At 52.7% G+C, this 27,091-nt stretch overlaps 1 protein-coding gene across 1 annotated transcript in view; it reads right to left on the bottom strand.

The window, feature by feature from the left end:
* The window catches only part of PREX1 (phosphatidylinositol-3,4,5-trisphosphate dependent Rac exchange factor 1), a 176,636-nt gene extending 150,973 nt beyond the window's left edge, over nucleotides 1-25,663 (bottom strand). The window contains exon 1 of the mRNA XM_059132900.1: nucleotides 25,309-25,663. Coding sequence (XP_058988883.1) covers nucleotides 25,309-25,521 — 213 coding nt within the window. The 5' untranslated portion in view covers nucleotides 25,522-25,663. The remainder of the gene's footprint in view (nucleotides 1-25,308) is intronic.
* Between the last annotated feature and the right edge of the window lie 1,428 nt (nucleotides 25,664-27,091).

Here is a 27,091-nt window from a genome sequence, read left to right as displayed (position 1 = left end):
TGTATATTTCGCATGCAAAATACACCTTATAATTTTTAATTAAACATTTTTTATGGAAGAAAAAAGGTTCAATCATGGTAAGAGGGGGATTTCTAGACAGCCCCCAAATTCTATCATTCCCCCCCATTCCCAGAGGGAACTCTTTGCTTGAGTCCTGGGAGGGGGCCAAGCTGTGGTCGAGCCCCCCCCTTCCCGCCCCCCCCAAAAGAAGCCAAATGGGAATCAAGCTGCCCTTTGTGGCTGGGTCCAGCAGAGCAGGACAAAGGGCCAAATGACAGCCCCCTGCTCCCCCCAGCCCCCCCAGGACACTGAAGCCCATTCATGTTGGAGGCTGGCCATTTCCCCAGGGCTCCAGCCGGAGCTGGGAACAATATCCCCTTTTACCACCCCCTTGTCTCCCACTTCCGCATTTAATTGCAAGTTCATGGGTATTAAGTGGCCCATACAGCTGACCTAGCTCCCGCTCCCCATCCCACCCCCCAAAAAAGAGGCCCACAGCGCTGTCTCTGTTCACTGCCCCTCTGTGTGCCCGCTCCTCCTCAATGATCTCCCCAGAGAGAAAAGAGAAAGAGCCCCCCGCACCCCTCCTTGTCGCCTTCCTCAAACAGCTCTGTTCTCACCCAGAAAGCGCTGCTTTGCAAACCAAGCTGCTCTTGGCTGTGGCACAGAGGCATCAGGCCCTGGAATGGCATCCTGTTCCAGCGTGCCAGGCCGCTGGCACGCTCACTCTGTACCTCACTGTGACCCCACTTGATGCCTCAGGAAACTGAGGCCCAAGGACAGTCAGGGCCTCGGTCCAGCCAGGGCCAGCGCTAAGAGCCTAAAAATTCTCCTCTGCCTGGATATCCAGACTTTCCCTAAGCTGCCTTCTTCCACCACCCCCCACCACTCAAGGGGATGACCCAAACCTTTGACCCTCAACCTTTTCTCTAGTTTCAAAACCCCAGGGAAAACTGAGCTCATTCCGTGACCTTCAAGGGCTGGAAAAAGGTTACATAAGCTGATCTCCTGCCCTTCACATGAACTCACTTTTGCCCTCATTCATGATATCCCTACCTCCAGAATGTCCCCAAGCCTGTCCCTCCTAATCTGAGAGTCTCCGCCTCCTCCAGGAAGCCTTCCAGGTTACACCAGTCAAAGTGGACTTTCCTCTCCACTGAAAAGCTGCACCACCCACATTCCTCCACCAATTCAAGTCTGAGCCAGCTCCATCACCATCCTAAATCTGTCATCTTCTCTCTGTGCTGCCTCCTGGCCCAGGCCACCACCATCCTTTTCCACCCACTGCCACCCAACCAGCCTTGATGCTCCTAGAGCCCAGCATCCACACTCCGACCTAAGCAGCCCCTCTTAAAACATAAATCAGACCCCGCTTCTGCTCTGCTTAGGGCCCCTCATGGCTGCCCGAAGAACTCGGAGGAAGTCCCAGCCCCTCACCTTTACCTGCCAGACCCTGCACGTTGCCACCTCCTCGCCTCCAGACCTTCCCTCTTTCCACTCCAGCACCTACTGCCCTTCACACTCACCAAGTTCTCACCCACCTCCCAGGCTTTGCCCACACTCTCCTCCCCGGAGCCCTTACCCCAAACCGTCGCACACTAGCTCCTGCTCATTATCCATGGCTTTGCTCCTGGATCGGGCCTTTCCTGAGCTCCCCCGTCAAAGACAGAACTTCCTCCCCTCCTCAATAAAGATTAAGGGCTTGATTCATTCATGAAAAATTATTCCTATTCATCTTGAATTATATCTAATTCCAGCTCTGGCCCATCCTATATTACAGTAAGCAGGTGCTACTGAACAGCTCTTGGGCTACCGGCCAAGCCCTCCCTGCTTCCCCTGGGCTCCCCAGTAGGACGAGGAGGGTGAATCCCACTCAGCTCCTGAAGCCGCAGCAGAAAGTAAGGGCCCCCGCCCCGAGGTGTGGGCCAAACGGAGCAGCACTCCAGGGATAGAGCAGGCCCACTCCTCTGCTGGCAAGAGCTTCCTCTTCTCCAAGGGTCCAACTCAAATCAGGCTGCCACAGGGCCTGACCCTACCGCAATCAGAATCACCCACTCCGGGACGTCTGGGTGGCTCAGTTGGTTAAGCAGCTGCCTTTGGCTCAGGTCATGATCCCAGCGTCCTGGGATCGAGTCCCACATCGGGCTCCTTGCTCAGCAGGGAGCCTGCTTCTCCCTCTGCCTCTGCCTGCCATTCTGTCTGCCTGTGCTCGCTCTCTTCCCCTCTCTCTCTGTGATAAATAAATAAAATTAAAAAAAAAAAAAAAGAATCACCCACTCCCTTTCCATGTTCTCAGCTGGCGCATCCCTGCACAGTCATAGCACGTGCTCAAGAACAGGGCTCTGGGGCCAGGCACCTCTCTACAGACTCCATTAACCATGGGAGCCTCTCCGTGTCTCAGTGTCCTCTTTGGTAAGAAGGAGCCCTACCTCATGGGGTGGTTGTAGGGACTGAAGGAGTGAGTAACACCCACACTGACATCTCTCAGACTGCAGCGTGCTTGTGACTGACCCGCACACACTGCTCGGAAAACCAGATTCTGATACAGCCGATCTGGGGAAGGCCCAAGAGCCCAGGTCAAGGCTGCTGGCCCCTGGAGCACACCTGCCAGGCAACAAGGACCTGCGGGGTTCTGGCACATAGCATGTGCTCACTAAAATGTATCTATTACAGTTACTGTCAACCAACTAAATTAGGTTGTGGGGAGTGAGGTATCGGGTCCTCCTTCTGGGAGCAAGTTGAAATCTTTTCAGATCTGTGCAAGACCCTGACTTAAGTCTAGAGACAGAACCAAATAAAATTTTAATTTCAATGTGAAAGAAACAACTCACTTCTGGAGAGCCCACGTATTTTCTCCCACTTAATTCTCCGAAGACAACCCTGCACGCTGAGCTGGGGGTAGTCGGGGTTCACTGCCCAAAGAGCTGCCCCTCCCCCCACGAGGACAGCAAGGCGGGATGGAGAGAAGAAAGAGCTGGAAATCCCCTTCTGAAGCTGTGTCCACCTGGGGACCCTGTCTGCAGCATCCTAAGGTAAGAGAGCAAGCTCCACACACCCCATGTGTGTTCAAAGCACTGGCTGGGTCCAAGTAAAAGATTTCAAACACCATCATCCAGGGATCTGGTTTTGTCCTACGTGAATTTTGTGCATACATACAGTCCAAGCTGGGGGGCTCTCCCATGTACCCCACGGGGAGGCTCTGGCAGCCCCGTTTAGAGAAGCTGGCCAGCCTCTCAGGGTCCCACTGCCGTGTAGGTTTCTATCCACCCTCAAGAGGACCAGCGAGGGGCTTGCTAGGTGGAAACCCAAGAGGCCATCAGCCATCCTCCGAGCTGTGTGGGAGGCACAGGAGCTGCTGCAGAAGGGTCCCCTGCCACAGCCTCCCGGCATCCAGACAGGATCTTCTATGATCTGCCTCTGCACCAGGGGCCTGGCAGACCCCGCTGTAAAGGCAGCTAGTGGGGAGCTTTGATGTGGTGGAGGAGGGAGCCAGCCAGACTCTGAAGCCTGCTGTGGGGGAGGGAAGGACCTACAAGGCCCCAGGCCCAGCCTTCAGAACCTATGTCAGCTTCTCCCCAGAGTCCACTTGGGCCCCCACCCCCAGACAACTTAAATACAACCACTGAGCCGCACAGGCTTTATACTCATCTCAATTCAGCTTCCCAAAACCCCCATGGCAGGTACTACAATCACGCCCCAAGGAGCAGAGAGGGAAACTGAGGTACCGAGAGGGGAAGTAACCTGCTTGGGGTCACGCGGTGGCAGGGAGCGGAGCAGAATTCCAGTCGAGCGTAGCTGTCACCATGACCTACGCTGACTTCGAAGCACGTGATCAGAGGGCCCAGCGTCCCTCCCAGCCTACCCAGGACAAGGGATTTCCTGGGACGTGGGACTTCTTGCTTTGAAACCAGGACTGTCCTGACAGAAAGCAGGGCAGCTGGTGGCTGTGCGGAGCCCTCTGCCTGGCAGTAAGAATAACGAGGACAAGAGGAGCAGGGACAGCCACCGATGACCACGATCACGGAGCATTCGGTGAGCCAGGCTCAGTGCAAACCCCACCGCCTGCCCCACAGCCACGGAACACAGTAGGGCTTTTGCTCTCCTCCTCCCCTCCCCTGCTTCACAGACAAGGACACCACGGAGACTGTCACCACCGTGGAGGCCATCACCACTGCCCACAGCTAGCACCCGGCAGAGGGAGCCCAGGTGCTCAGATGGCAGAAGTGGCCCGGCTCTCTGCAACCTAGGGCTCTCAGCGCCCAAACCAGGCCCCAAGAGCCACTGTGCCTTTGAAACACCCACCTATAGGAACCTCGTGCCCATGGTGCGCCCAACGTGCAAGGGGACTGCTGTGGCTGCCTCTGGCTCCGGGATTTCTAAAAGATGGCCACTTACTGATAGGTCTCGGGGAACGTCCCTGCACCCCTCTGAGCCTCGGGTCTCTCGACTGTACAAAGGGGAAAATGAGGACTCCCTGGAGGGATTATAGCTATAGGTCATCCCATGAGGTCCCCCCCCCCAGAGCAGGGCTCGGAACATAGGCGAGCTGGTCTGCTGGAAGGACTCGCTGAGCAGCAGCGTGGAGAACTTACTAGTATCATGAGCAGTGCAGTCTTCTGTAGAAACTCTGGAAGCGGGGCAAGGCGCGCCCCCTCTTTCAGCAACTCTGTATGGGTCAGTGACGTCGAAGACCTCATTCTGAGAAGCCCAGCCAGCCGGGCTCTCCCACTGGCAGACAAGCTCTGAGAAGGGGACCCCCTGGACCCCCAACATCAGCCATTTCCTCAGAAGCAAGCCCAGACCAGCCACGAGGCAGCTCCCAGCAGGGTCCTTAAACCGTCCTTTAGTGGAACCCAATGGAGTGTGACCCTTGAGTAGGTGAGAGCCAAGGCCACAGTTTCAGCTCCATAGAAACTGGCTTTTTACTCCTATCCTGAACCTGCCACTCCTCTCCATCTCACCACTCCAGACTACTTTCCTCACAGCAGTCAGGGGTTTTCTTCTCAGAGAAAAGCCACTCATGGGACTCCCTGGCCTGAAACCCTCCACTGTTCTTACATCAGAACGCCAGCCCCTCACCTTGGCCCTATGGGATGCAGTTCCCACTATGCTGCTCAGATCTCCTCTCCCACCCACTCTCCCTCACTCACTCTATCCCAGTCACACTGGCCCCTGCCTTGTCCTGAAACTCACCAAACTCATCCCTGCCTCAGGGCCTTTGCACGGGGGTTCCCTCTGCCTGGAACAGAGTGCCTCCTGCCTTTCTTCCCATGCCTGGCTTCTTAGCATTCAGGTTCCCATTTCAAGTCACCTACCACATCAGATGGGCCTGCATCCTGATCGTCAAATCCAAAAACAGCCCCCAACACTCTAATTCATATCCCTGTTCGGCCATTTTCATAGGGCTTGTCACTTGCAGGGTTTTCCTTATTTATTGTCCATCTCTCCCCACTTAAACGTCAGCTCTAGGGGAGCAGGGATTTTCTGTTTTGTTCACGGCTGCTTCCCCAGTACCTGGCTGGAGTAACAGTAAGACCTTAAATGATAGTTGCTGACAGTACAAAGACAGCAGAAAACAAGATTCCTAGAGCTTAAAGTAGGTCCAACATGGTGTGTGAATCATCCATTCCCTCTGTGGCAAGGGCTCAAGACAGGCAGGCCTGACAGCTAGCAAAGGGGGATCTGAGCCAGGCACAGGGAGGGGGCGAGCCGCTTTCCTCAGAACGTACTATAGACCCCCCCAGACCGGCAGTACATGCCTCCCACCTCCCAGGAGCCCATCTGAAATGCAGCTTCTCAACCCCCTCCCCCCAGACTTGCTGACCCAGAAGCTGTACTTTAATTAGGTGTCCAGGTGGTTTGAATATACAGTAAAATTTGAGATATCCTGCTTTAGACCCAGGATGGGTGAGTAACAGCAGGCCAGTCTGGTTCAGGACATCCCTGGGAACCAAAAGGCCAAAGTAGGTAAGTAATGGCTTCGCAGCACCATGGGCTAGAAAGAGTCCCAGGCCCAACCAGGGACCCCGAGCATCTTTCCTCCCTCGGGCCCAAAATAGGATCGGAGAAGCCCACAGTCAGCATATGCAGGAGAGGAGGGAGAAGGGGGGTAGGAACCTCACAGATTTGCATGGCAGACTCCCCGAGAGTCGCACCATCTGGAGCCCCTTTGTGATACAGGCAAGGGAGGATGGTGGAGAGGCGGAGAGCCAGGAGCATTTATAAAGTGCAGGGCGAGGGGGCAAAGGAGGGGTGTGAGGGGAGAGGCAGGGGGCCGCCTGTCACAAGGAAACCTGCAGCACTCCCGCTCTGCTCCCAGCCACCTGCAATACACAGGGCCACATATCCCCAAAATCATTGAGAATATATGGGAAATCCACCTTTTCGGCAGCTCCCAGAAATGTGACCTCCTGAAAGCCATCCTGAGTCCCTGTCTTGGTTATGGAGGAGCTGAGCCTCACCTCCATCTACAGTGACAAACATACGACCCCAGGCCTGACCAGTCAGAGCTCTGGGCTCCTAGATGGGCAACCCTTGGTTCAGGGATGGGTATATGACCTAAGAGTGAAGCCAGAGAGCACCTGGATCCAACTACACCTGAAGCCATTACTCCTAAGTGAACCCATAAGTCTTCTTTTTTTTTTTTTAAACTTGGGACCCTTTGGTGTTTCTGTCATTTACAATCTAAAGAGTCCTGATATATCTTGATGTATCTGTTAAAGCACTTACCACCCGGAACTGTCATTACTTTTGTGTCCATTCTCTTCCCTGGACTGGAACTCCTTGAGGACACACACCATTGTTCGATTTAGCTCTGTCCCTGGTGTCCATATATTCTATGTCAGAAGCCCGTGTATATAACATAATCTCAGGATATACGGGACAGCAAATGAATGGTCTTCCTTCCTTTACAAATATTTACTGAGTTCCCATTAGGTGTCAGGTACCATTTTAGGTCTGGGAACAACAGGGATCAGGAGAGATAAAAATCCCTGCCCTCCAGGAATTCAAATTCGAGTGAGTGAGTAGACAATAATCAAACAAGTAAGCAAAATAGAAATGCAAAGGAGAAAGGAGAGGGAGCACAGGGAGGAGGTGCAACTTTTAGATGGGGAGGTCAGGGAAGGCTGCAATGAGAAAGTGAGATATCTGAGCAGAGACCTAAAGAGGTAACAAACCACATGGATACCTGAGGAATGCTCTGGACCATGCAGTCAGCAAGTGCAAAGGCCCTGGGGCTGGACTACCTTAGGTATGTTTGGAGATAAGGTCAGAGAGGTAAACATGGGGAAATTTGAGCAGAGGAATGTGATGTGACTTTACATAAGATGCCTGTGGAGAACCACCTCTCAGGGGGCAATGATAGAGGGGACCAGGGAGGAGGTGACTGAACCAGTCCCAGCAGGAGACAATGGTGGCAGAGACCAGGGCGGCTGCTGTGGAGGTATGAGGAGTGGCCGGATTCTGGGGAGTTGTTGAAGGTGGAGCTAATGGAATTTCCCAATGTAGGATACAAGGGAAAGAGCAGAGTGGTGATAGCTCCAGTGATGTGCCCGAGTACGTGCGAGGCCGAAGGGGCCACTAACTAGACTGGAGGGGCCCCTGAACAGGGTGAGCTGGAGAAAACGCAGAGTCTGTGATGCCCACCAGATACCCAAGCAGAGATGCCCTCTGTCATCGGGATATAGATACCCGGAGGTCAGGGCAGAGGTCAGCACGGGAAATAGACTTTTGGGAAACGTCGACAAAGGGATGACATTTATCACGAGTGAACAAGAGGACCTCAACCACAGAAGAATGAGAAAAGACGAAAGACGAAGGGAGAGAGGGAACGAATCATCTCCATCTCCTTGCCACTGGGCTCCAGCGCCCGCCACCTCCCTGAAAGAGAGTGACAGAGAGGCCTGATGACATCAGCTCCTTCTGAAATTAATTGCTGGGGACAAGGCAGTTCCACATGCAACAGCCCCCTGCTCCTGAGAGAGGTCAGCAGGATAGGTATTCGCTCCCCACCCCACTCCACTACTCCGCTGAGAAACTGAGGGTCAGAGAGGGACGAAGCTGATGCAAGGGGCTCTGAGGGCCACCTCAGCTGGCAGAGCCGCCTGACACAGGTCCCAGGCTGCAGACACGACACACTGCTGTGAAACATGGCTTTTTATGAGCAGAAATAAAAAAAAGCACCCCCCCAACCACCACTACCCCGCCTTCCACAGCTGCCAGCATGGAAGGTGTGACAAAGGCTCGACATGTGGGGAAGGGGCGGAGGACACGTCTTGGCCCACGGTGCCACAGTGAAAGCAGCTGGGACAGCGCAGGCGCCGAACTGAAAGGCAAGAAAGGCAGCCAAAACCACACTCAGGACGGGGTCCCCAGAGTGTCCCCAGGGTCAGGTCTTCCCTCTTCCTGGACATGCAGATCAGCCCCGAGCCCAGGGATGGGGCCTCCTGCTTCTACCTCAGCGGGGGTCCCTCTCTGGACTCTGACCACCCTGCCCATCAGATGCGTGTCCGATACAGAGACACCAATGTCATCAGTGCGGCAGACTGGCTAAAACCCCCTGGGCCAGACAACAAATCGACCCCAGACTCTCAATCGTGGCACTTCTGATGTTTCAGGCCAAGTCACTGTTGTGGGGGCTGTCCCAGGCCCTGCAGGACATTCAGCGACAACCCCACCCACGAGATGCCGGCAGCACCCTGCCTTCCCAGCTGTGACAGCCGAGAATGTCTGCAGACATTGACAAACATCTGCCACGGAGGCAGGGGGCAAAAACAGCCTTTCTCTGCAAACTGCTGTCCCAGGTACAGTTTCGAGGCCGACCAGCACGTCAGCTCCATAAAGGAAAAGATCTGTGTCCATCTTTCAAATCCGGGACCCAGGTGTAACCTAAGGGGCCCCAACCACCCCACTATCCTGATTCCCAAAGCACCACAGCAGTCTGTCTTTGACCCAATATTACAGATACACAGGTCTCACAGTGGGTGAGAAGTCAGGAATCATCTTTATTTTTTTATTATAATTAGTTTATCTTAATTTGAGAAATTTGAGAAATAATGTGTTAATTATAACCGGTTAAGCAATGAAAAAAAAAAAACAAAGATAAATAAAATACCTTCTCTGCACCCCTCTTCATTATCAGCCCAAGACCCCCAATGTTAATTTTCTGGTGTGTGCCCTAGTGTTGTTGTACGTATCTTTTCTACAAAATTGGGATCACACTCTACATGTGACTCACAACTTACCCTTTCCTGCTGAACAGTACAGCACGTACAGCCCTTTCTGTCAAGAGGAGATCAAGCCCATTCTTCTCAACAGCTGCCTGATATCCCAACACATGAATAAACAACAATCTTAGTCAGAATTTTCTCTGTTAATGTGGCTTCCCTGCCCCCCTTTTCTCTGGCCATTTATAAACAAAACTGAAATAAATATCTTTGTAACTTACGCTTCTACATGCTTTGTTTCTTGGTTCCATAGGGGAGATTCCCAAAGGAACTGAATTAAAGGATATTATGGGGGGGGGGGGTATTTTTATTTCTAAAGACACTGCCAGACTATTTGTCCCAAGAGATATCAGTCGTCAACACTCCCACCAGCATCATATGGAAATGCCTTTGTCCCAGCAGCCATACCAGCACTAGGTTTTATCACTTTGTGTGTGTCAAAGACAGCCAGTGGTAACACTACCAAAGGTAATGTTGCCGGGTTAGTCAGCAGAAACGTCCACAAAGCTCTCACTCCACAAAATACCAATTCAAGAGCATTCTGGACCCAAACAAGGACAGAGGATGATCCATCTACTGGGTCCCGAGATGCCTTCCTCCCAAGCCCCTTCCCATCCTCACAAGCTGACTCCTGAGCCCGCACTATCCTCACTTCTGAAATGGATTTCACACCCAGACATAACAAAGATGCCTTTGTCACTAGGAAAGAGGGAGTGACTATTGCCAGAACATTCTGGGTTCTGTTCATTCAAATCTCCGTGTGTGGGGAGGAGGAGAGTGGAATCGGGGGATGCTTCCCACTCTGGGGCTGACCTTAGGGGTAGATGCTTTGGGCAGAGCTGGAGCGGCCCAAACTCCCCATCCTTCGCTCACTGGCTCATTCCATGAATATCTGCTGAGCTGTATGACGTGCCAGGCACGCCGGGAAGCACTGTGCATTCATCACCTCATATAATTGATCCCCACAGCCTGATAAGAGAGGTCACATCATTAACCCCATTTTATAGATGAGAAAACTGAGACTCAATCAGATAAAGCCAGGACCCAATGTCACACAATTTCTAAATAACACAGGGGCACAAAGAAGAGGCAAGTAAGTAACTTCTAACCACCCACAGAACACCCCAGGCTTCAGCTGCCATGTTGTTCTCCCTGGCGACCACAGCAGCCTCCTCCCTCTGCCTCCACCCTGCCCCTCTACAGTCCATTCTCTGCTGGCAGCCAAAGGGGCCCTGGGAAAACCAAGTCAGATTCTGTCCCTCCACAATTCAGAAGTCCCAAAGACCCCCACCTCACTCAAAGTGAAATGCAAAATCCTTACAGTGGCCCACAAGGCCCTGCCTGATCTAGCCACCAGCCTCCCTACTCCCACTGCTACCTCCTTGACTTCACCTCCAATTCACTCTCCACCTGGCTCACTCTGCTGGGGCCATGCTGACCTCCTTCCTGAAACATGTTCCTGCCTCAGGGCCTTTGCACTTCCTGTTTCCTGTGCCTGGAATGTTCTTTTCCCAGAGACAGAGGTTTAGTCACTTTCCGCAGGTGACAATACCTAGAAGGGGCAGAGGCTGGATTCAAACCCAGGCTGTGTGGCCTCAGAGAAGACAAAATGTACCCAGCAGGGTCTTCCAGAAGAGAAAAGGATGTGTGTAACTCTGGGCAGGTTGCTGAACCTTCTCAACCTCTGTTTCCTCGTGTATGAAATAGGTAACCTAGGCAACATAGGCAGCCTTCCCTACCAGGTTCCGGGAAGCCACACTGCTTGAGACACGTCCACTGAGCACAGCCACCCCATACCTATGGACACTGGTACTATTATTAGATCCATGGAAAGAGCCAGGACAGAGAAGGAAGACCTCTTAAGGAAGCAGAGTATGAACCAGGTCTTGAAGGCAGGAATTGGAAAAGCCGTGTGAGACGCGACAGGCAGGCCAAGTGACAACAGGTTTCACCGGGAACTGACGACTCAGGAGAAGGCAACAGCTTCCAGTCTGGCTTCCAAACTGGGACAGAGGCACCAGCAGAGACGAGGAGAGATGCTCCCACCTGGCACGCAGGCCCCCTCCCTTCTTCCGGTCCCAGCGCCTGGGGTCTTCCTTCACCAAGTTAATGCTCCCTCACTGCCATGGGGAACAGGGGCACCCCCTCACCCAGACTTGGCCACTCTTGAGTCTCCCTGACTCGGTCAAGGACGGCCGCATGACCCAAGGCAGCCAATCCGAGTCCACTCCAGGACAAAGGCCAGACCCTTCCCTGATACCAGCCAAGCCATTCCCACCGGCACTGAGGCAGTTGAGTGGGGCCTCCGGTCACCTGCAGCCAAGGACCGCTGACCACCAGCATGTGCTGCTCCCGTGTCGGCAACAGCCGTCCTGTCACCGTTCTTGTCTGCGTTCTTGCGGTTCTTCTCTCAAAACAGAGATGTGGGAGAACGGGGGCTGGGGAGGGGGCACTGCTGCGCTGCACAGCCCAGGAGGACGGGGAGCCTTCCGGGGGTGCCATCAGGGCCCTCCGGTCCAAGAGGAGGCCCTCTCACATCCCTCCCGGAACCCACTGCTTCCTCTCTGGGGTCTGCACCCCCAGGGCCTCCCAACGACGTCTAAGTTGAGAGCAAGATTCGGGAAGTAGGACAGACAAATGTGGGAATCTCCAGTTGAACAGCTGAGGTTGCAAAAAAGAAGAGAGACTTGCCCGCAGGCCCCAGGAGGTAGGAGCTGGGGTAATGGAATCACCCTAAGGGCGCCCCCCCTTCTCCATGTCTGCTCATGGAGCCGAGCCCAAGGGACCACCCCCCCCAAACCGGAACACACGTGTCAAACTCAACTGCGTATGGCCAGCCGGCAGGTACAGCACTGGGTCTGGATGGGAGCAGCCTCCTCACAGAAGAGCACATTTCTGCTTGTCAGACACATTTTTACTTAGTAAACACATCTTTCTTCCAAAGAGAAATCAGCCACATCCTACTTTTCTTTAAACACATGACCTTATTTGGCTTTTGATTTTCCACCTGATACAAAGTTTAGAAAAAATATTTCATTGTCCTCTGAACTCTACATATATTAAAAAAAAAAAAAAAAAAAAAAAAAAAAAAAAACAGCAGTGCAAGCATAATGATAAATGGCAACTACCACCTGGTTTCAATTTCAGGGACATTAGGGAAGAATGGGGAGTGTGGCAAAGTGAAGAAAACTGCTGCCATTCAGCTCCAGCCAAGCCCTGCCTGTAGGAATGTAAACTTGGTGTGGATAGATTTTCTGATTAAAAAGCCAGAAGTAAGTGGGTAGGAGAAGAATAAATGAAACAAGATGGGATTGGGAGGGAGACAAACCATAAGTGACTCTTAATCTCACAAAACAAACTGAGGGTTGCTGGGGGGAGGGGGGGTTGGGGTTATGGACATTGGGGAGGGTATGTGCTTTGGTGAGTGCTGTGAAGTGTGTAAACCTGGTGATTCACAGACCTGTACCCCTGGGGATAAAAATATATGTTTATTAAAAAAAAAATTTTTTTTTTAAAGCCAGAAGTAAGATTTTGTATGAAATGTCTTGATTTTTCAATGTTGGCAACTAATAAAAAATTTTCAAACACTGTACAGGCCTAACAAAATCTATTTATTGGCCTGATGTGGCAAGAGGACGACCTTCAGCTGGAAACCCAAGGTTTTATGGCCCCATGGACATTGAATGAAAGTAAGCAGCTCTGTTTTTATCACATCTATGTCCTCAGCAGCGAGCACAGGACCTGGGACAGAACGTGGGCCCCCCCCACCCCAACACATACACCTCACACTTAGGGGTCCTCGTGTCAAAGAGTCTGAGAGTGATGTTTCCCAGGGCACACGGGGGCCCTCTGATTCATCTGGACACGACTTAAGCCTCCCTCTGAAGCTTCCCTCTGCCCTCCATGGTGTCTTAGCTGTTGGGCAAAAGCAGAACAATCATGGGACAGGAGCCAGGAAACCTGCGTTCAAATCCTGTCTCAGTCACGAGCTCACTTGGTGAGCCTGAGCCAAGTCAGGCGTAGAACAGCTCTGAGACTCAGTTTCCCCTTCTGGAAAAATGAGATGAATGCATGAAATGATGTCTGGTCTTTTCCAGCTCGTACAACCTGATTCTAAAACTTCACTAGCTGCCAGTGACTTCTCTGGGTTAGTAAAAACCGAAAGGTTTGAGCCAAGGCTTGTTCAGCCCTCAGTTACTGGATGGGGAACTAGCAGCTTGAACAAAGATGATGCACGTGGTCTACCACTTTGGAAAACTGGAAACCGTGTAGGCGCTCAATCTAAGAGGAATGTTTAAGTAATAATAACAACAAGGGTGCCTGGGAGGTTCAGGCAGTTGAGCCTCCGACTCTTGGCTGTGATCCCAGGTCATGAGATCAAGTCCCGCGTCAGGTTCCCTGCTCAGCGGGGAGTCTGCCCCCGCTCAAATAAATAAAATATTGTTATTTTCATTAAATTATAATTTAATAATAATTATAATAATAGTATTTGAATAACAATGTGTGAAGAAGAGGAAGAATGTGTGAATAATAATAATTGTATTCACATAATATTTCACACTGTATCAGCAGAATGAGTGGAATTCTAGCTAATACGTGAAACACCTACCCCGTGCAGGCAGTTGCGTGAGCTTTACAGATCTTACCTCTGCTCACTCCTCCGCTGATGGAGAAGGCAGCACTATTTCAAGAGAGAGAACACGGAGGCACACACAGGTGAAGCAGATGGCCCTCGATGACACAGCCACTAAGGAGCCAGGATCTGACCTGGGCAGTGGGGAGCCCACGTTTCATTACAGAGCCCCCACATATGGTTACGAAGCCATCAGGGGCCTGGTAACGAAGAAGGCTTGGGGCAAGCCTGGGAGAAATCCCCCAGAAGAGGCCAGAGAAGAAAGCTGTGCATGTGGGCCATGGGCTTGCCCCAGACCAAAACAAATGCAACGAACAAGGACGAAATGTAACAAAAGGTGACACTGCTTATTTGGAAGAGTCCTCGTTGCCCACAGTTCTACAGTGAGTGTGATGAGGGCAAAGATGGCCAACGCGGGGCAGGCGCCCCCCTCCCCCCAGCCAGCACAGCCAGCACCATGGCCAGCGAAGCCTTTCTCCTCACAGACCACAGGGCTGGGAGCCTCCCCAAGGGTCCGCATGCTTGTCTGCACTGGACAGCAGTACCCCAGCATCTACAGCTGGCCCAGGCACGCAACAAACACCTGGTAAAATGTGTGTGAAGATACAACAAGCAACTTCCCCATTTGACAGCTAAGTAAACTGAGGCCCAAGAGTTCCTGCCCCAGCTCCCAGAGTTGGGAAGTGGTGGCCAAGACAAGCACTGACAGACTCACATCTTAGCAAAGAGTTTCTGCTGCCCACACAAGGGGTCAAAAGCACACACAAAATCACCAAAGGGACAAGACCTCGGTAGGACTGGACCCTGGGATGGGGACGGCAGCGGAGGGGAGCTGGATACAAAGGACACTGCTGGGAAAACCTCTGAATATAGATCATAGACTGTGTAAGTTATTCTCGATGTTAAATTTCCTGATTTTGCTCAGTATGCTATGAGAACATAGAGAACGTCTGTGTTCTTAAGCGGTAACACGCAGAATGACTTAGGGGCATCACATCTGCAATATTCCCAAATGGATCAAAGTCATAATAATTGTAGGGGCGCCGGGGTGGCTCAGTCAGTTAAGCATCCGCCTTCAGCTCCGGTCATCATGTCAGGGTCCTGGGATCGAGCCCCATGTCACACTCCCCGCTTGGCAGGAAGCTTGCCTCTCCCTCCCCTTCTGCCTGTCACTCCCCCTGCTTATGTTCTCTCTCTCTCTTTCTTATAAATAAATAAATCTTTTTTTAAAAAATCATAATAAATGTAACAATGTACGTGTGTGCACACGCCATGCGCCATGTGTATGCACCAAATGGGGTAGAGGGAGGCAGGTAGGAGGGGGAAAGAGAAGGGGAGGATTAAAAACAAATGTAGCCAACAGCTAAGGATTGGTGAGTCTGGGTGAAGGGGAGACGGGGGGGGGGGGGGGTGGCTCTGGACTGGACACGTCAAAATAAAAAGTTACCAAAAAATTAACTTTAAAAAAAATGTATGATGTTGCCCATAAACACGGCATACAAGGGTTCTGTGTCTAGACCTCTGCACCCATGCAGAAATATATAATACCTATAGCCAGGTATATACGTAAAACATTTTACCATCCTGGCTCCATGATGGCTGAATGGACAGAAGGGAATATGCTTTTGACACTTACCCCGCCACTTTATTTATTATATTTGTGACCAAGGGGAAATCAATCTTCAAAACCACCCAGCAAGTCTGGCCAGCCATGGGCTGGCGGCAGAGACCACACAGAGCTCCCTCTGCCCTCCCAGTGTGGTAAAGGCAGGAGGCCAACAACACCTGGACAGTCTGTAGCCACTCCCCACACTGGGCTCTGCGCTCCCCAAAGTCAAGGCCACTCATTAAGAAAGTAGCAGGAACCAGACTGTGCCTCATTCAGCTCCTTTTCACTCATCCACTCCGTTGGCCAAAGCTGACAAGGGCTGGGTGGTAGGGACTGATGAGCAAACACAGCAGACCGGGACCCTCAGCCCACACCCCACCTTTGCTCACGTTTGAGAGCATGAGACTGTCTTAGTCCCAGGTCCCCAAAAGTCTGCACAAAAGTATTTAGCTGTTATAGCAATCAAGACAATTACATCCTTTTATATAAGAAAACATACACATGTATTCAGAGGAAAAGCAAATGCTTTCCATCGACGAATATTTAATGAGCACCTACTATGTGCCAGGCACTGTTCTTGGTGCCTGACATGAGGGGAACAGACAGAAATGCCCTGTCGTCCCAGAATTGAAACTTAACAATCCACACGAGGTTGGTAAGTCATCCAGTGTGTCAGGGGGTGGAGAACAACCCCGCGGGGAAGGGGAAGGAGACAGGAAGTGGCGAGATGGGGCTGGAGTTTAATTCTGAAAAGCAGGTGGTCAGCGAAAGACCTCCCCGGGAACAGGCCAGAGTGAGCCACAGGGACGGGGGGCGGGGGGGTGGGAAGCATCCCAGGCAGAACCAGTGAGAAGACCATGAAGCAGAAGAAAAGGCGCGTGTGGCTTTGGGGCAGGGGGGGAGTAGGAGCGAAAGGAGATTCTGGAATTAGGTAGTGGTGAAAATTGCACAACTTTGCAAAAATACTCAAAACTCAGTAATCACTCGCTTTGAAAGGGTGAGGTTTATGACGGGTGAATCATATCTCGATTAAAAAAAAAAAACTATATGAGAAAGAAAGAGAGAGACTAACAGGAGAGGAGACAGGACCCTCCAGGCCATCCCAAGGACTTCGCTTCTACTCTGAGGGAGGTGGGAGCCACAGGAGGGCTCTGAGCAGGGCTGCGGCATGGACGGACTCAAGCTCAGACTGGACCCCTCTGGCTATATGTGGAGGACAGACTGGAGCAGGCCCAGGGGAGAGCAGAGCAGACAACTCTAAACAGTCCGGGATGTTTCTCGACCGTGTGTCCTTGGGCAAGTCGCTTTTCCTTCTGTGCCTCAGTCTTCCTCACCTGTGAAGTGGGTTTGAAAAATACGTTCCCCGCCACCATCGGGCAGAGGTGAGAGCTGACACCACTCGGGGAAGTGTTGTTAAGGAGCCTCTGAGTCCAGTGGAGGCAAAGGTGCTGCCAAACAGCTTTTAATCATGCAAATTAGTTTCCTGAACAGAAACCGGGGATGCCTTCCTCTATCACAGGAAGCAGAAACCCATCATAAATAAACAGCCCTCTCACCAGCAGCACCCTGGCCATCGACAGGAACCCAAAGTCTTCATCGGGTGTGGTCAGCTCCGACATAGTACTCACAGGGAGGCTGAGACCCAGACAGGGTGGAAATAGACCTGGGTCACAAAGCCGCCTTCCCACAGGGTCTGGGGATCTGCCTGGCAAGGGGAAGGTATGGTTCTCCTCCCTGGACAAGTGTCAAGGCCAGTGGCAGGAGGCAGCTGCTGAGATCTTGGGAAGACCCCCGTGCAGTATGATTTTCAGGTCATCAATTAGACCATGCCACACCCCTGCTAAAAACCCTCCAGGGGCTCCTTGCCCCCACTAAGAATAAAACCCAAAGTGCTCACGGTGCAAGAGTCCCATACCACACCAATGTATCTCCCCAACACCACCATCCTGACCTCCTGCTGTTCCTCAAAGAAGCCAAGCCTGATCCTGCCTCAGGGCCTTTGCACATGCTGCCCGCTCTACCTAGAACACACATTTCTCGACTGTCTCTCTACATCTGGCTCCTTCTCAACTCCAGGACTCAGCTCATATGCCACCTCTTCAGACAGGCCTTCCTCGACCACCCCATCTCAAGTAGATGCCACCATCCCCATTACAAACATATCCTCATTTTATTTCCTTCTCGGTGCATCCACTCCCCAGCTGAGTAGACTTCAGAAAGTTACTCTGTCTCTCTGGGTCTTAGTTGCCCAAGCAGCAAAATAGCACAAGAGTTGTCGCAAGGGCTCAAAAAGATAATCCAGACAGAGCATAGTAGGTCCTCAGTGAATGTTATCATTCCATATGTCACCACCTTCTCAAGGGACCTCTCTTTGTATTATCTGAAGAGTCCACCAGGGCAGAGGCCTTATCCATCTTGTTCTGGCCATGTGCCAGGACCCGGCCCAGTGTCAATGTATTGAATGAAGAAGTGAATGAGTGAAAGAAAGCACCGACTGCCCCCAGCCCCCTCTGGCCCTGGTCTCGCTGCTGCTGCTGCGGCTGGGAACAGCCCCTTCCAAAAGCCGCCTGCCACCCCCCTGCGAAGGGGAAGATACAGGCCCCCAGATTCTGGTGGCTCGTGGCCACCTGCTTCCACCAGACTTTGGTGGCCCTAGTCCCACCAGCCTGAAATAGCCTTGCCTCCCCTGGCCCAGACACAAGGGATCGTCTGTCAGTCCCACCCAGGGGAAGGAAGCAGGCGGGTAAACACAGATTGAGTGTCCAACCACAGGACAAAAGAGGAGCAGGCAGATTCCCCTCCTGGTCCTCAAGGAGCCGAGAAAATAAAAATAAACTAAAAAATCGACACAGGGCTGGGAGGCTGGACGACTTCCCTTCTTCTTGGGGCTTCGTCTCAGATAATAGGAGAGCCTGCAGCAGGTACCAGGGTAGCCCTGACCTTGGCTCAGCGCTGGGCCCTGAAGGTCCTTCCCACGGATGACTATGCTCCTTGCTGCAATCCCCTAAGGGCTCCGATCATCTCCATTTGCAGGTGGGAAGACCAGGACTCAGGCAGGCAAAAGGACTCGCCCAAGGTCACATGGGGGCAGAGCCAGGATTCGAACCCAAGCCCTTTGGCTTCTAGAATCCATGCTCCTAACCATGAACCCAAGACACAAGGCTGGATGAAAAGAGCAGCCCTAACACGCCACTCAGGTAAGCACATATACGCTCAGACACGGCAATTCCTTATGTTCCTGCGTACACGTGTGAATGCCCTAAAATGGTCTGAGAGCAGAGCCAGTGGGCAAAAGAGGTTGTAGTCCCCTGGTTCACAGCCAGAGGTTATTCGGTTATTCGGGACATGTGGCAATATCTGGAGACCTTTTTTGATTGTGCCAAATTGGGGGAGGGGGGCGCTCCACGCATCTGGCGGGTAGAGGTCAGGCCTACAATGCACAGGACAGCTCCCCACAACGGACAGTGATCCCGCCCCAATATTTCAGCAGAGCCAAGGGTCAAAGTATGGAGGGATTAGCCCCAGCCCAGCAGCTAAGGCTGAAATGCCCCCTGTGGAACCTCTTTAAGACGGACCTTTGGGCCAGGCTAAAACAACGTCCTGGGAACTTCTTCCAGAACTCTCAGGAGGGAACCCTGACCAGCCCCAGGGGCCACGACCCTCAACCACGGCTCACCTCCCTCTGGGGGCCACAACTTCTGCAGGGGGTCCCTCTAGGGTCTCGCCTGCAAAACAAGGAGTTTCAGACCCTCCTCCCCTCCCCCCACCCAACCCCACCACTCGCTCTCTAGGGGCTTCTAAACTTTGGGGCAAGAACCAGCTGGGGCCATGCCCTGTGCCTGGGGAGCAAGGCACACTGGTTTGAGGTCCAGCCGATTACTCGCCTCCTGCCAGGATTCCAGGCAGAGAGCTAGAGGAGAGAAATCACAAAAATCTGAGAGGTTAAGCTTTGCTGCCGGTGGACCTGACCCGCTGCAGAGACACCTCTTTCCGAAGCCGGCAAGGGTTGGGGGGGCACACTTTAGAGCAAAGAGGATGTGGGTTTCTCGATTCGATCCGAGGGAGTGGCCCAAGCTCAACAGGTCTTCTGCTCAGTGGCCTGATAAAGGGGGACACCCTGTAAGAGAGGGGTGCCCTGAAGCCTCCAAAAGCCAGGGACACCAACTCCATCCTTCTCTAAGTGACAGATAAATGGTTAGGAAGGAAACGACCCACCAATAGTGAACGGGCGTCCAGAATGCTTATTTGCAGAAAGCGCTCATTCAAATGCACAGACTGGAGCATCTCTGTTGGGTCACCCTTCTCCACAGCACAAGAGCAGAGTTTGCCCTGCAGGCAGCTGCACTTCCCTAACCCAGAACGCTAGACTATATAGCAGGTGCTCTCAAACTACCTGCACATTGAGAAAAGCAGCCTAATTTCTTCTTGGATTTCCCTTGGCGGGGGGGGGGGGGGGGGGGGCCTCTGTTTGCCCTGCACCAAGATGCCCCCCGAACTCCTGCTGACATTGGGGTTCTTCCCATCAGAAGGTTTTCCCTGACTTCCTAATGCTGTTCGGCTCTCCGGCATCCTAAAGCTCCAATAATTTGGACCTTTGGGCTTAATTCTTATCTGTACGGGCAGCCAGAGGTCACACAAAGGCTGTGAATTTTGGTCATGAACACAGCATCACCTTGGGCAGTTCAGGAAAGCAGTAAAGAGTGTGGGTTATGCAGCCAGACACCCTAAGTTTGAATCCCAGCTCCATCAGGCTGTGTGACCTTGCAAAACTGACTTGGCTTCTCTGGTCCTTCGTCTCATTTGCAAAGTGGGAAGCACAGTACCTAGCACTTTTGAGCTGATAACAGAGAATGCTTTACACAGGGCTTGCAAACATTTAGGACTTCGTAAGTGTCAGCCAATTGTTATTGTTGCTGTTACATCACCCTAATAATTATGCTGAAATACAATTCTTTCTGTCAGAGGTTTGTAACATATATATTCACATGCATATACCTAATTTCATAGGAAAACAGTACTACAAATGAGATTTCTCCCCTTAACATCTTCCTGCTTGCCTTTCTCCCCAAGATACACATCCCTGTATCCTTTACCCTAACTCCTGTGATGTCATACATACGACCGACATGGATGTGTTATGATTCTCATTTATTTTCCAAAAGCAAAATTGTGTTATATACACTTCTCAGCATCCTACCTTTTGCAACACACTGTCGTGAAAATCCCCAAAGTCACTGAGTAGGTTACTCTGTTTCAGCGACTACAGAATTTAAAATGTGCCCCCCCACACACCTCCTGACATTTCTCTCTAGTGTGAGACTAGGAGCAAAAAAAAAAAATCTTAAAAAAAAAAAAAAAGAACAGTGACAACACAAAACCACAGTTTCTTGTTTTGGCAAGCAGAGCTCCAGTAAGAGAAGCTCTGGTCTCCTAACCCCCCAAAAAAGCAGAACCAGAAAGCATTCTGGGAGCTTTCTGCTGACACCCCAGATCCTTAGGGACCCTGATGCAGCTGATCGAGCCTACCCTCTGGGGGTCTACTGACCCTTCAGGAGCCTACTGACCAACACTTACCCAAGGGTTTCTCTACCATCCCTGCCTTCCCACCACTGCCCGGCTGGCACACCCATCATAAGATGCACCGGCACCTGCCCAGGAGGTCCCCACTTGTAAGAAGGGACTCCAAATCCATCCAACCAAAAGACAAGTGGACCCAAGGTTCAATAGCCTCCTCTTTAAGTGAGGGGATGGGGGAAGATTGTGAACCCCAAACAGACAACCTCCTCTAACTCCCACTGTACTACATCCCCGAAAAAAACACCATAGCATACTAAGCACCAACTATGAGCCTGGCACAGCACTAATGGCTTCAAGGTCAGGCTCATTCAAGCCTGAAAAACCCTTAGGACAAAGGTGCTATACTGTTCCCATTGTACAGATGGGGAAACTGAGGCATCGAGCAGGCTAGTGACCTGCCCATTGCCACATGTGGTCAATGTAGGGGAAAGCCAGGATGTGAACACCAGCAGCCTGGGTCCAGAGGCCCACACTCAACCCTCACCTCATGGATAGACATTGAGCACAGAGGACGAAGCTGGCAGCCTGCCACTTCCATTCTTCTAGCATTCTATCCATTCTGCTGAAGACAGAACAGGAGCCACAGAGGCAACATAACCACAGGAAGCATAGGCAGAGGCTCAGGGTCCCGTAGACTTCAGTTCAAATCCCAGTTCTGCCACCTTAAGAAATCATGGGCCAAGATCTTTATAAGCCAGAGACAGTCTGTGAGGTGGCTAGGGACATGAGCTGTGACCAGATCTCACCACTGCTGTCTACATGGCCCAGGGCAGCCCACTTCAACTATCGAGCCACAACTTCCTCATGTGTCAGTGGGGTAATGACAACACTCCCTTCACATGGGTAGTGGAAAGATCAAATAAATTGATACGTGTGAAGTGCCCAGAACCGTAAATAATGCATCCCTGTCAGTTCCTACACGGTGATGTCTATAATCATTATTATCATTGATAACGCTGTCCAAGAACACAGAGGGAGCACCCAACAAAGCCAGAGCTTCTCAACGTTGAAATCCAAGATTCGGAGTCAAAACCCAGGGCATTTTCTCCCACAATCTCTGTGGTATCCCCCAAGAAAGATCTAGCATCGCTACAAGAGGGCTGTCCTTGCCTTTCCATGCCTCTTACATAAACATACACAAAACATGGCACCAAAGTCATCAGTCCCCCTTGGAGGTGGGGAGGGGTGTAAAACAGTTCCTGAAGGCAGTGGGGAAAGATGGGGAGATTCTGGAGGAACCACAGAGCCCCAGAACCGGAATTAAAAAAAAAAAAAAAATCAAAACAAAACAAAATGGAAAAAAAAAAAAAAACTGGTTCCGGAGTTTAGATAAGTCAAAAGGAAATCCACTCAAAGTCCCTGTCCTCCTTCCAGCGCTGACTCACACCTCACTTCCTCCAGGCAGCCCTCCCTGACTACTCCTGCTCACTGGAAGCTGGAATCCTATAACCCTAATGATTGGTATTATTTCGTCATCATATAAAAGAATAATTAATGATGATAACTCATATTTTTATACCATATTACCAGCCAGACACTGTTCTAAATGCTTTATATATATTTATACAACTGATTTATCCTCTTAAAAAACTCTGTAAGATAATATCTATTATCATCTCCTATTTTACAGATGATGAAAGTGAGGCTGAGAAAGGTTAAGCCACTTGCCTAAGGTCATACAGCCCAAGGACTCAAAGCCAAGCAGTATAGCTCCAGAGCCCAGCCTTTTATGTGCAATTTCTATAAACACCCACTTTGCCACCAACTAGACTGTCCCCTCCTTGAGGACAGGAACCCCAGAGCTGGCCTTTCTGCATCTCCTACATTTCTGGGTCATTTCTACTGACACCAGGACCTTAAAACTAGGGACACAGGAAGAGCAGGGCAGCCCTTCAAGACCCACCTCTGCCCCATGGAATTAGAAGCGTGGAGGGATTACCAAGCCTTCTTCCCTTACTAAGTAAGTATAAAGGCTCGGAGGAGAGAGTGGGAAGACAGAAGAGAACAACCTGCAGGCTGCCAGCCTCGCTGTGTGGAAAGCCTTGGTAATTAGCAGTTCCTGAAGCTAAGCCCTGGATTTTCAAAACTGAAAGGTCTTGGGTTGTTTAGGGGCCATTTCTGATGGAGCAAAACAAGAAAGGCCGCCTGCGGCTCACAGACAAGGTATGGGCTGGTCAAGTTACACAATCAGTCTGTTGCTGGCACCAGCCTGGGGACACCCAAAAGGGCAAGGCAGAAAAGCAGCCTGGATTCTCCTCCCCTGGGTTTACAGGTGGGGAAACTGAGGCCAGGGCAGGGAGCAGGACTGGTCCAAGAACCAGCTCATCTCAGAACTGACAGGTCAATCCTAACAAAAACTGATGAACTCAATCACGTGGAAGTACGGAAATCTTTTTTTTTTTTTTCCTTCCTGTTTCTTTAATAGTAAGAATGGTCGCTTCCAATCAATTTCCATTATTCCAGCAACCTCAAACTCTACAAGTGGACAATCTAAAACCACAGTTAACTCCGACACCATCTGCATCTGTTCTGAAACGTACCACACCATCCAGGCGAGGGCGCGGGAGGAAGAGGTATATTTTCTTACCCATTAATATAAAAATTGGTCTGTCTTTCCTCTCTCGCTTCTAGACTGAGGAGCAGGGAGTGGCTCAGAAGGAGAAGTAACGAGTTCCCGAGAATGTGACATTGCTCAGAGATATCAGAGCTATCTACCTCTTTATATCAGAAACTGCCAGCTTCAAACTGAACAGATTCCTTTTTTTTTTTTTTTTTTTTTTTAAACGATGAGAGAGGGAGAGATGGGAAAGAAATGCCAACTCTGCCTTATTCTCACAGGCCTTTCTAGTAGGGTCCTTTAGCCAAATGGTTTTCAATGCCACCACACAACCCCCCAACCCCCCAAATGCCCCCCCACACATATACACACACCTCTTTTCACAGAGAGAAGGGCTCTCTCCTCCCTGAGTTAGAACTAGGACCTCACACAGCCTCTGCTGGACCTCCAAGCCAGTGGGGACCCCAGAGGATGCCAGAAGCTCCCTCTGTGCCCCCAGAGACTGGGGAGCTGCAGAGCCTGGCTCTGAGATCTCTAAGGAGCAACCACCACCCCCAGCTCTTCCTGAACCAGGATTAAAAGACTTCCTAGAGCCGAGAAGGGAGTAAATGAGGTCCCAGCAGGAGGCACGGAGATTAAAGCCCTCAGAGTCTCCTAACTTCCAGGGAGGCTTGGCCCCAGGCCCACCCCCTCCACCCCCTGGCCACTTTTCTCACTTCCTAGGAGAGTAGGGAAGTGGCCCCTTCCTCCCTCTCACAGGGGGACTTTAAAAAAAAAAAAAGAAAGAAAGAAAGAAAGAAAAGGAAAAGAAAAAGAAAAAGAAAAAAAGAAGCTCTGCATTGGAGTTTGGAGCACCGGATGGGACGGCCCTGGTCCAAACCCGGTACCTCCAATGAACCAGCTGTGTGATTCCAGGCAAGTTACTCAACCCCGCTGGTGCTAAACTTTCCCATCTAAAAAATGGAGTCAATACTCGTCCCTACTTCATAGGCCACGTGGAAGGCTAAACCTTCTAATGACATATGTAAGCGCCTGCCACATAGTAAGCGCTCGACTGTTATTTTAGAGTCTGACGCTGTGGTTTTGCCACTCAGAGATGGGGGTGGGACCTGGACTGGCAAGTCGTGAGTTCGAAACCCGCTGTACCCAAGCTCCAGCAAAAGCGTGTGCACTGGAGAAAGGGGTCCTACTCTTTGTGGTTTTGTGGGATCTCCGTCCCTCTCCCGGGCTCTGGGTTGAGGGGCGCTGGACTCTAGGATGTCTAGGCTCCGTCCCGTTGAATAGTCGGTGGTGCACTAGGTGGCGAAGAAATCCCCCCGGGGGGAAAAAACACAGGAGAGAAAGCTCCCGGCGTCTGGGTCCCAGAGCCCCTGCCTCGCGGATGTAACTAATTTTAAAACTATTTGAGCGGCGGGAGGGGAAAAGAAAAAGACAAAAGGGCAGCGTGCAGGGTGGAAACAGGAGTATGGGAGACCCCGAGTCCGGGCTTGGACCGAAGGCAAAGGAGGCGACAGCCAGCTCTGGAGGAGCCCGGATATCCCCATCTCTCTGTGTGCCCGCCAGGGCGCCCCTGAGGCGACTCTCGCGCCCTCCAGGGACCGCGGCCACAGGTTGTGGGGACCGCCCCGCGCTGGAGGCCCCTGCGCTCCACAGAGCGGGGCAGCCGGGGCAGAGGCTGTCCCCGCGCGCCCCGGGCGACACTCACCGATTGCAAGAAGCGCAAGGTGCCCACGTAGTCCCTCTCGGTGCCCAAGATCTCGTTGAGGACGCAGAGGCGGAGGCGCAGCTGGCGCTCCGACTCCCGCGCGGCCGCGCACGGGCCGGAGCTGGGCGCAGCGGCGCCGGGGACCCGGGGGTCCGGGTGGGCACCGTCCCCAGCCCCGTCGCCACTGGGATCGCTACCGCCGGGTCCCTCCATTCTAACGCGGCCGCGCGGCGCCGGCTGCTTCCCCGCGCGAAGGTCGCGCCGAACGGCGACTCAGGCGTCCAGGCGCCCCATCCCGGACGGGGCGCGCCGGCGGGCCGGGCTCAGCGGCGGGCCCGGCGCCTGGCGCGGCGGGCGGGCGGGACTGGGGGCGGGCGGCCCGGGCCGGGGGCGGAGGCAGCGCGCGGAGGCTGGACCAGGGGCGGGAGGGGGCCGGCCCTCGGGGCTCCCAGACGGCGGGCTCCGCCGCCGCCACCGCCCCCGCCGCTAAGGGAGCGTCTGCCAAGTGCCACACCGCTCTCTGGCCGCAGAGGCGCTCCGCGCGCGCACCGAGCCCCTTGGAGACGCGCGGCGGAGCTCAGAGGCTACGTCGGAAGCTCTGAGCGGCCAGGGCCGAGGCGCCCGGGGCGCTCGGGCGGGAACCCTCCAGAAAGGGAGCCGGCGGAGGCAGAGGACCCCGAGGAGGCGCACGCGCCGCCGCCCGCGCGCCAACTCCGTGCCCGGACGCGTGGCCCCCTCCCCCGCCGCGGGCTACGCCACTCCCACCCACCCCACGCGACACCCACCGCGCGCAGGCACACGCACGCAGGTTCGGCCGCCGCGGCCGCTTCTCGGGCCGAGCGAACACCGGGCTGGAGAGGCTCGCGGCGGAGCAGCTCGGGGGCCAGCCCGCCCCGGCCCGCGCAGCCCCGCCGGCCCGCGAAGAAAAAGGGGCGGCCCCACCCCGGGCCAGCCAGCCTCTGGGGACACTGAGCTCTTTGGGTGCCCTCGGGCGCTGCCACGACCTTGAGAAGGAAGACGCGCGGCTCTCTCTGTCCCTCCCTTTCTCTTGCCCTTTCCTTCCTTCCGTTTCTGTCCCTTTCTTTTCTGAACTTGCTTGCCCCCAGGAGTCGACCCTGCGCCTTCCACCTTTCCCAGAAGAAATCAGTATCTGCTCTCGAGTTACTAATCAGGTAGCAGCTGCTCTGCCCGCGCCTCCCCCCACCTCCATCCACCCACCACCCGGGAGAAGGCCTTGGGAAACCCGGCTGCTACTCCAGGCTGCTCTGCTTGACCTTGATCATCAGCGGAACCGCTTGACAAATGTCCTTACCTGCCTCACAGGAAGGTAGGGAGAGGTGACCGAGCTCTGGGGCCTAGAGTCTCAGGTTTGAATCCCATCTCCTTCACGTGCTAGTGGGTGACCTTGGGCTGGTTTCCTTTGCCTCAAGAGCCTTAGTGTTCTCAACAGTACAATGGGAATGATATTGCTACCTAGATCATAGGATCCTCCACAGGGTTGTGTTAGTCCCCAGGACAGTGCCCAGTACCTAGAAAGTTCTCTATGTTTGTCCTTTATTATTATTGTTATTCATGTGTGAATGCCCTCTTGGCCTGGCCCCATTCTCCAAACTGTCCACAAAATCCTTAATCTTCCCCTGTTCACCTCCCAGGGATGGTACTGTCTCTGCACTGGATTAAACGATTCATATAATATCCCCCCTGTAGACTGCAATCATCCTTTAGGCAAGAACATGACTACTTATTTATCTTCTGTTCCAAACACCCAAGACTGTTCTCCTTT

The sequence above is a fragment of the Mustela lutreola genome, chromosome 9 (genome assembly GCF_030435805.1).
Source record: "Mustela lutreola isolate mMusLut2 chromosome 9, mMusLut2.pri, whole genome shotgun sequence".
Classification (NCBI taxonomy): Eukaryota; Metazoa; Chordata; class Mammalia; order Carnivora; family Mustelidae; genus Mustela; species Mustela lutreola.
This window is presented reverse-complemented; position numbering and strand designations above follow the sequence as displayed.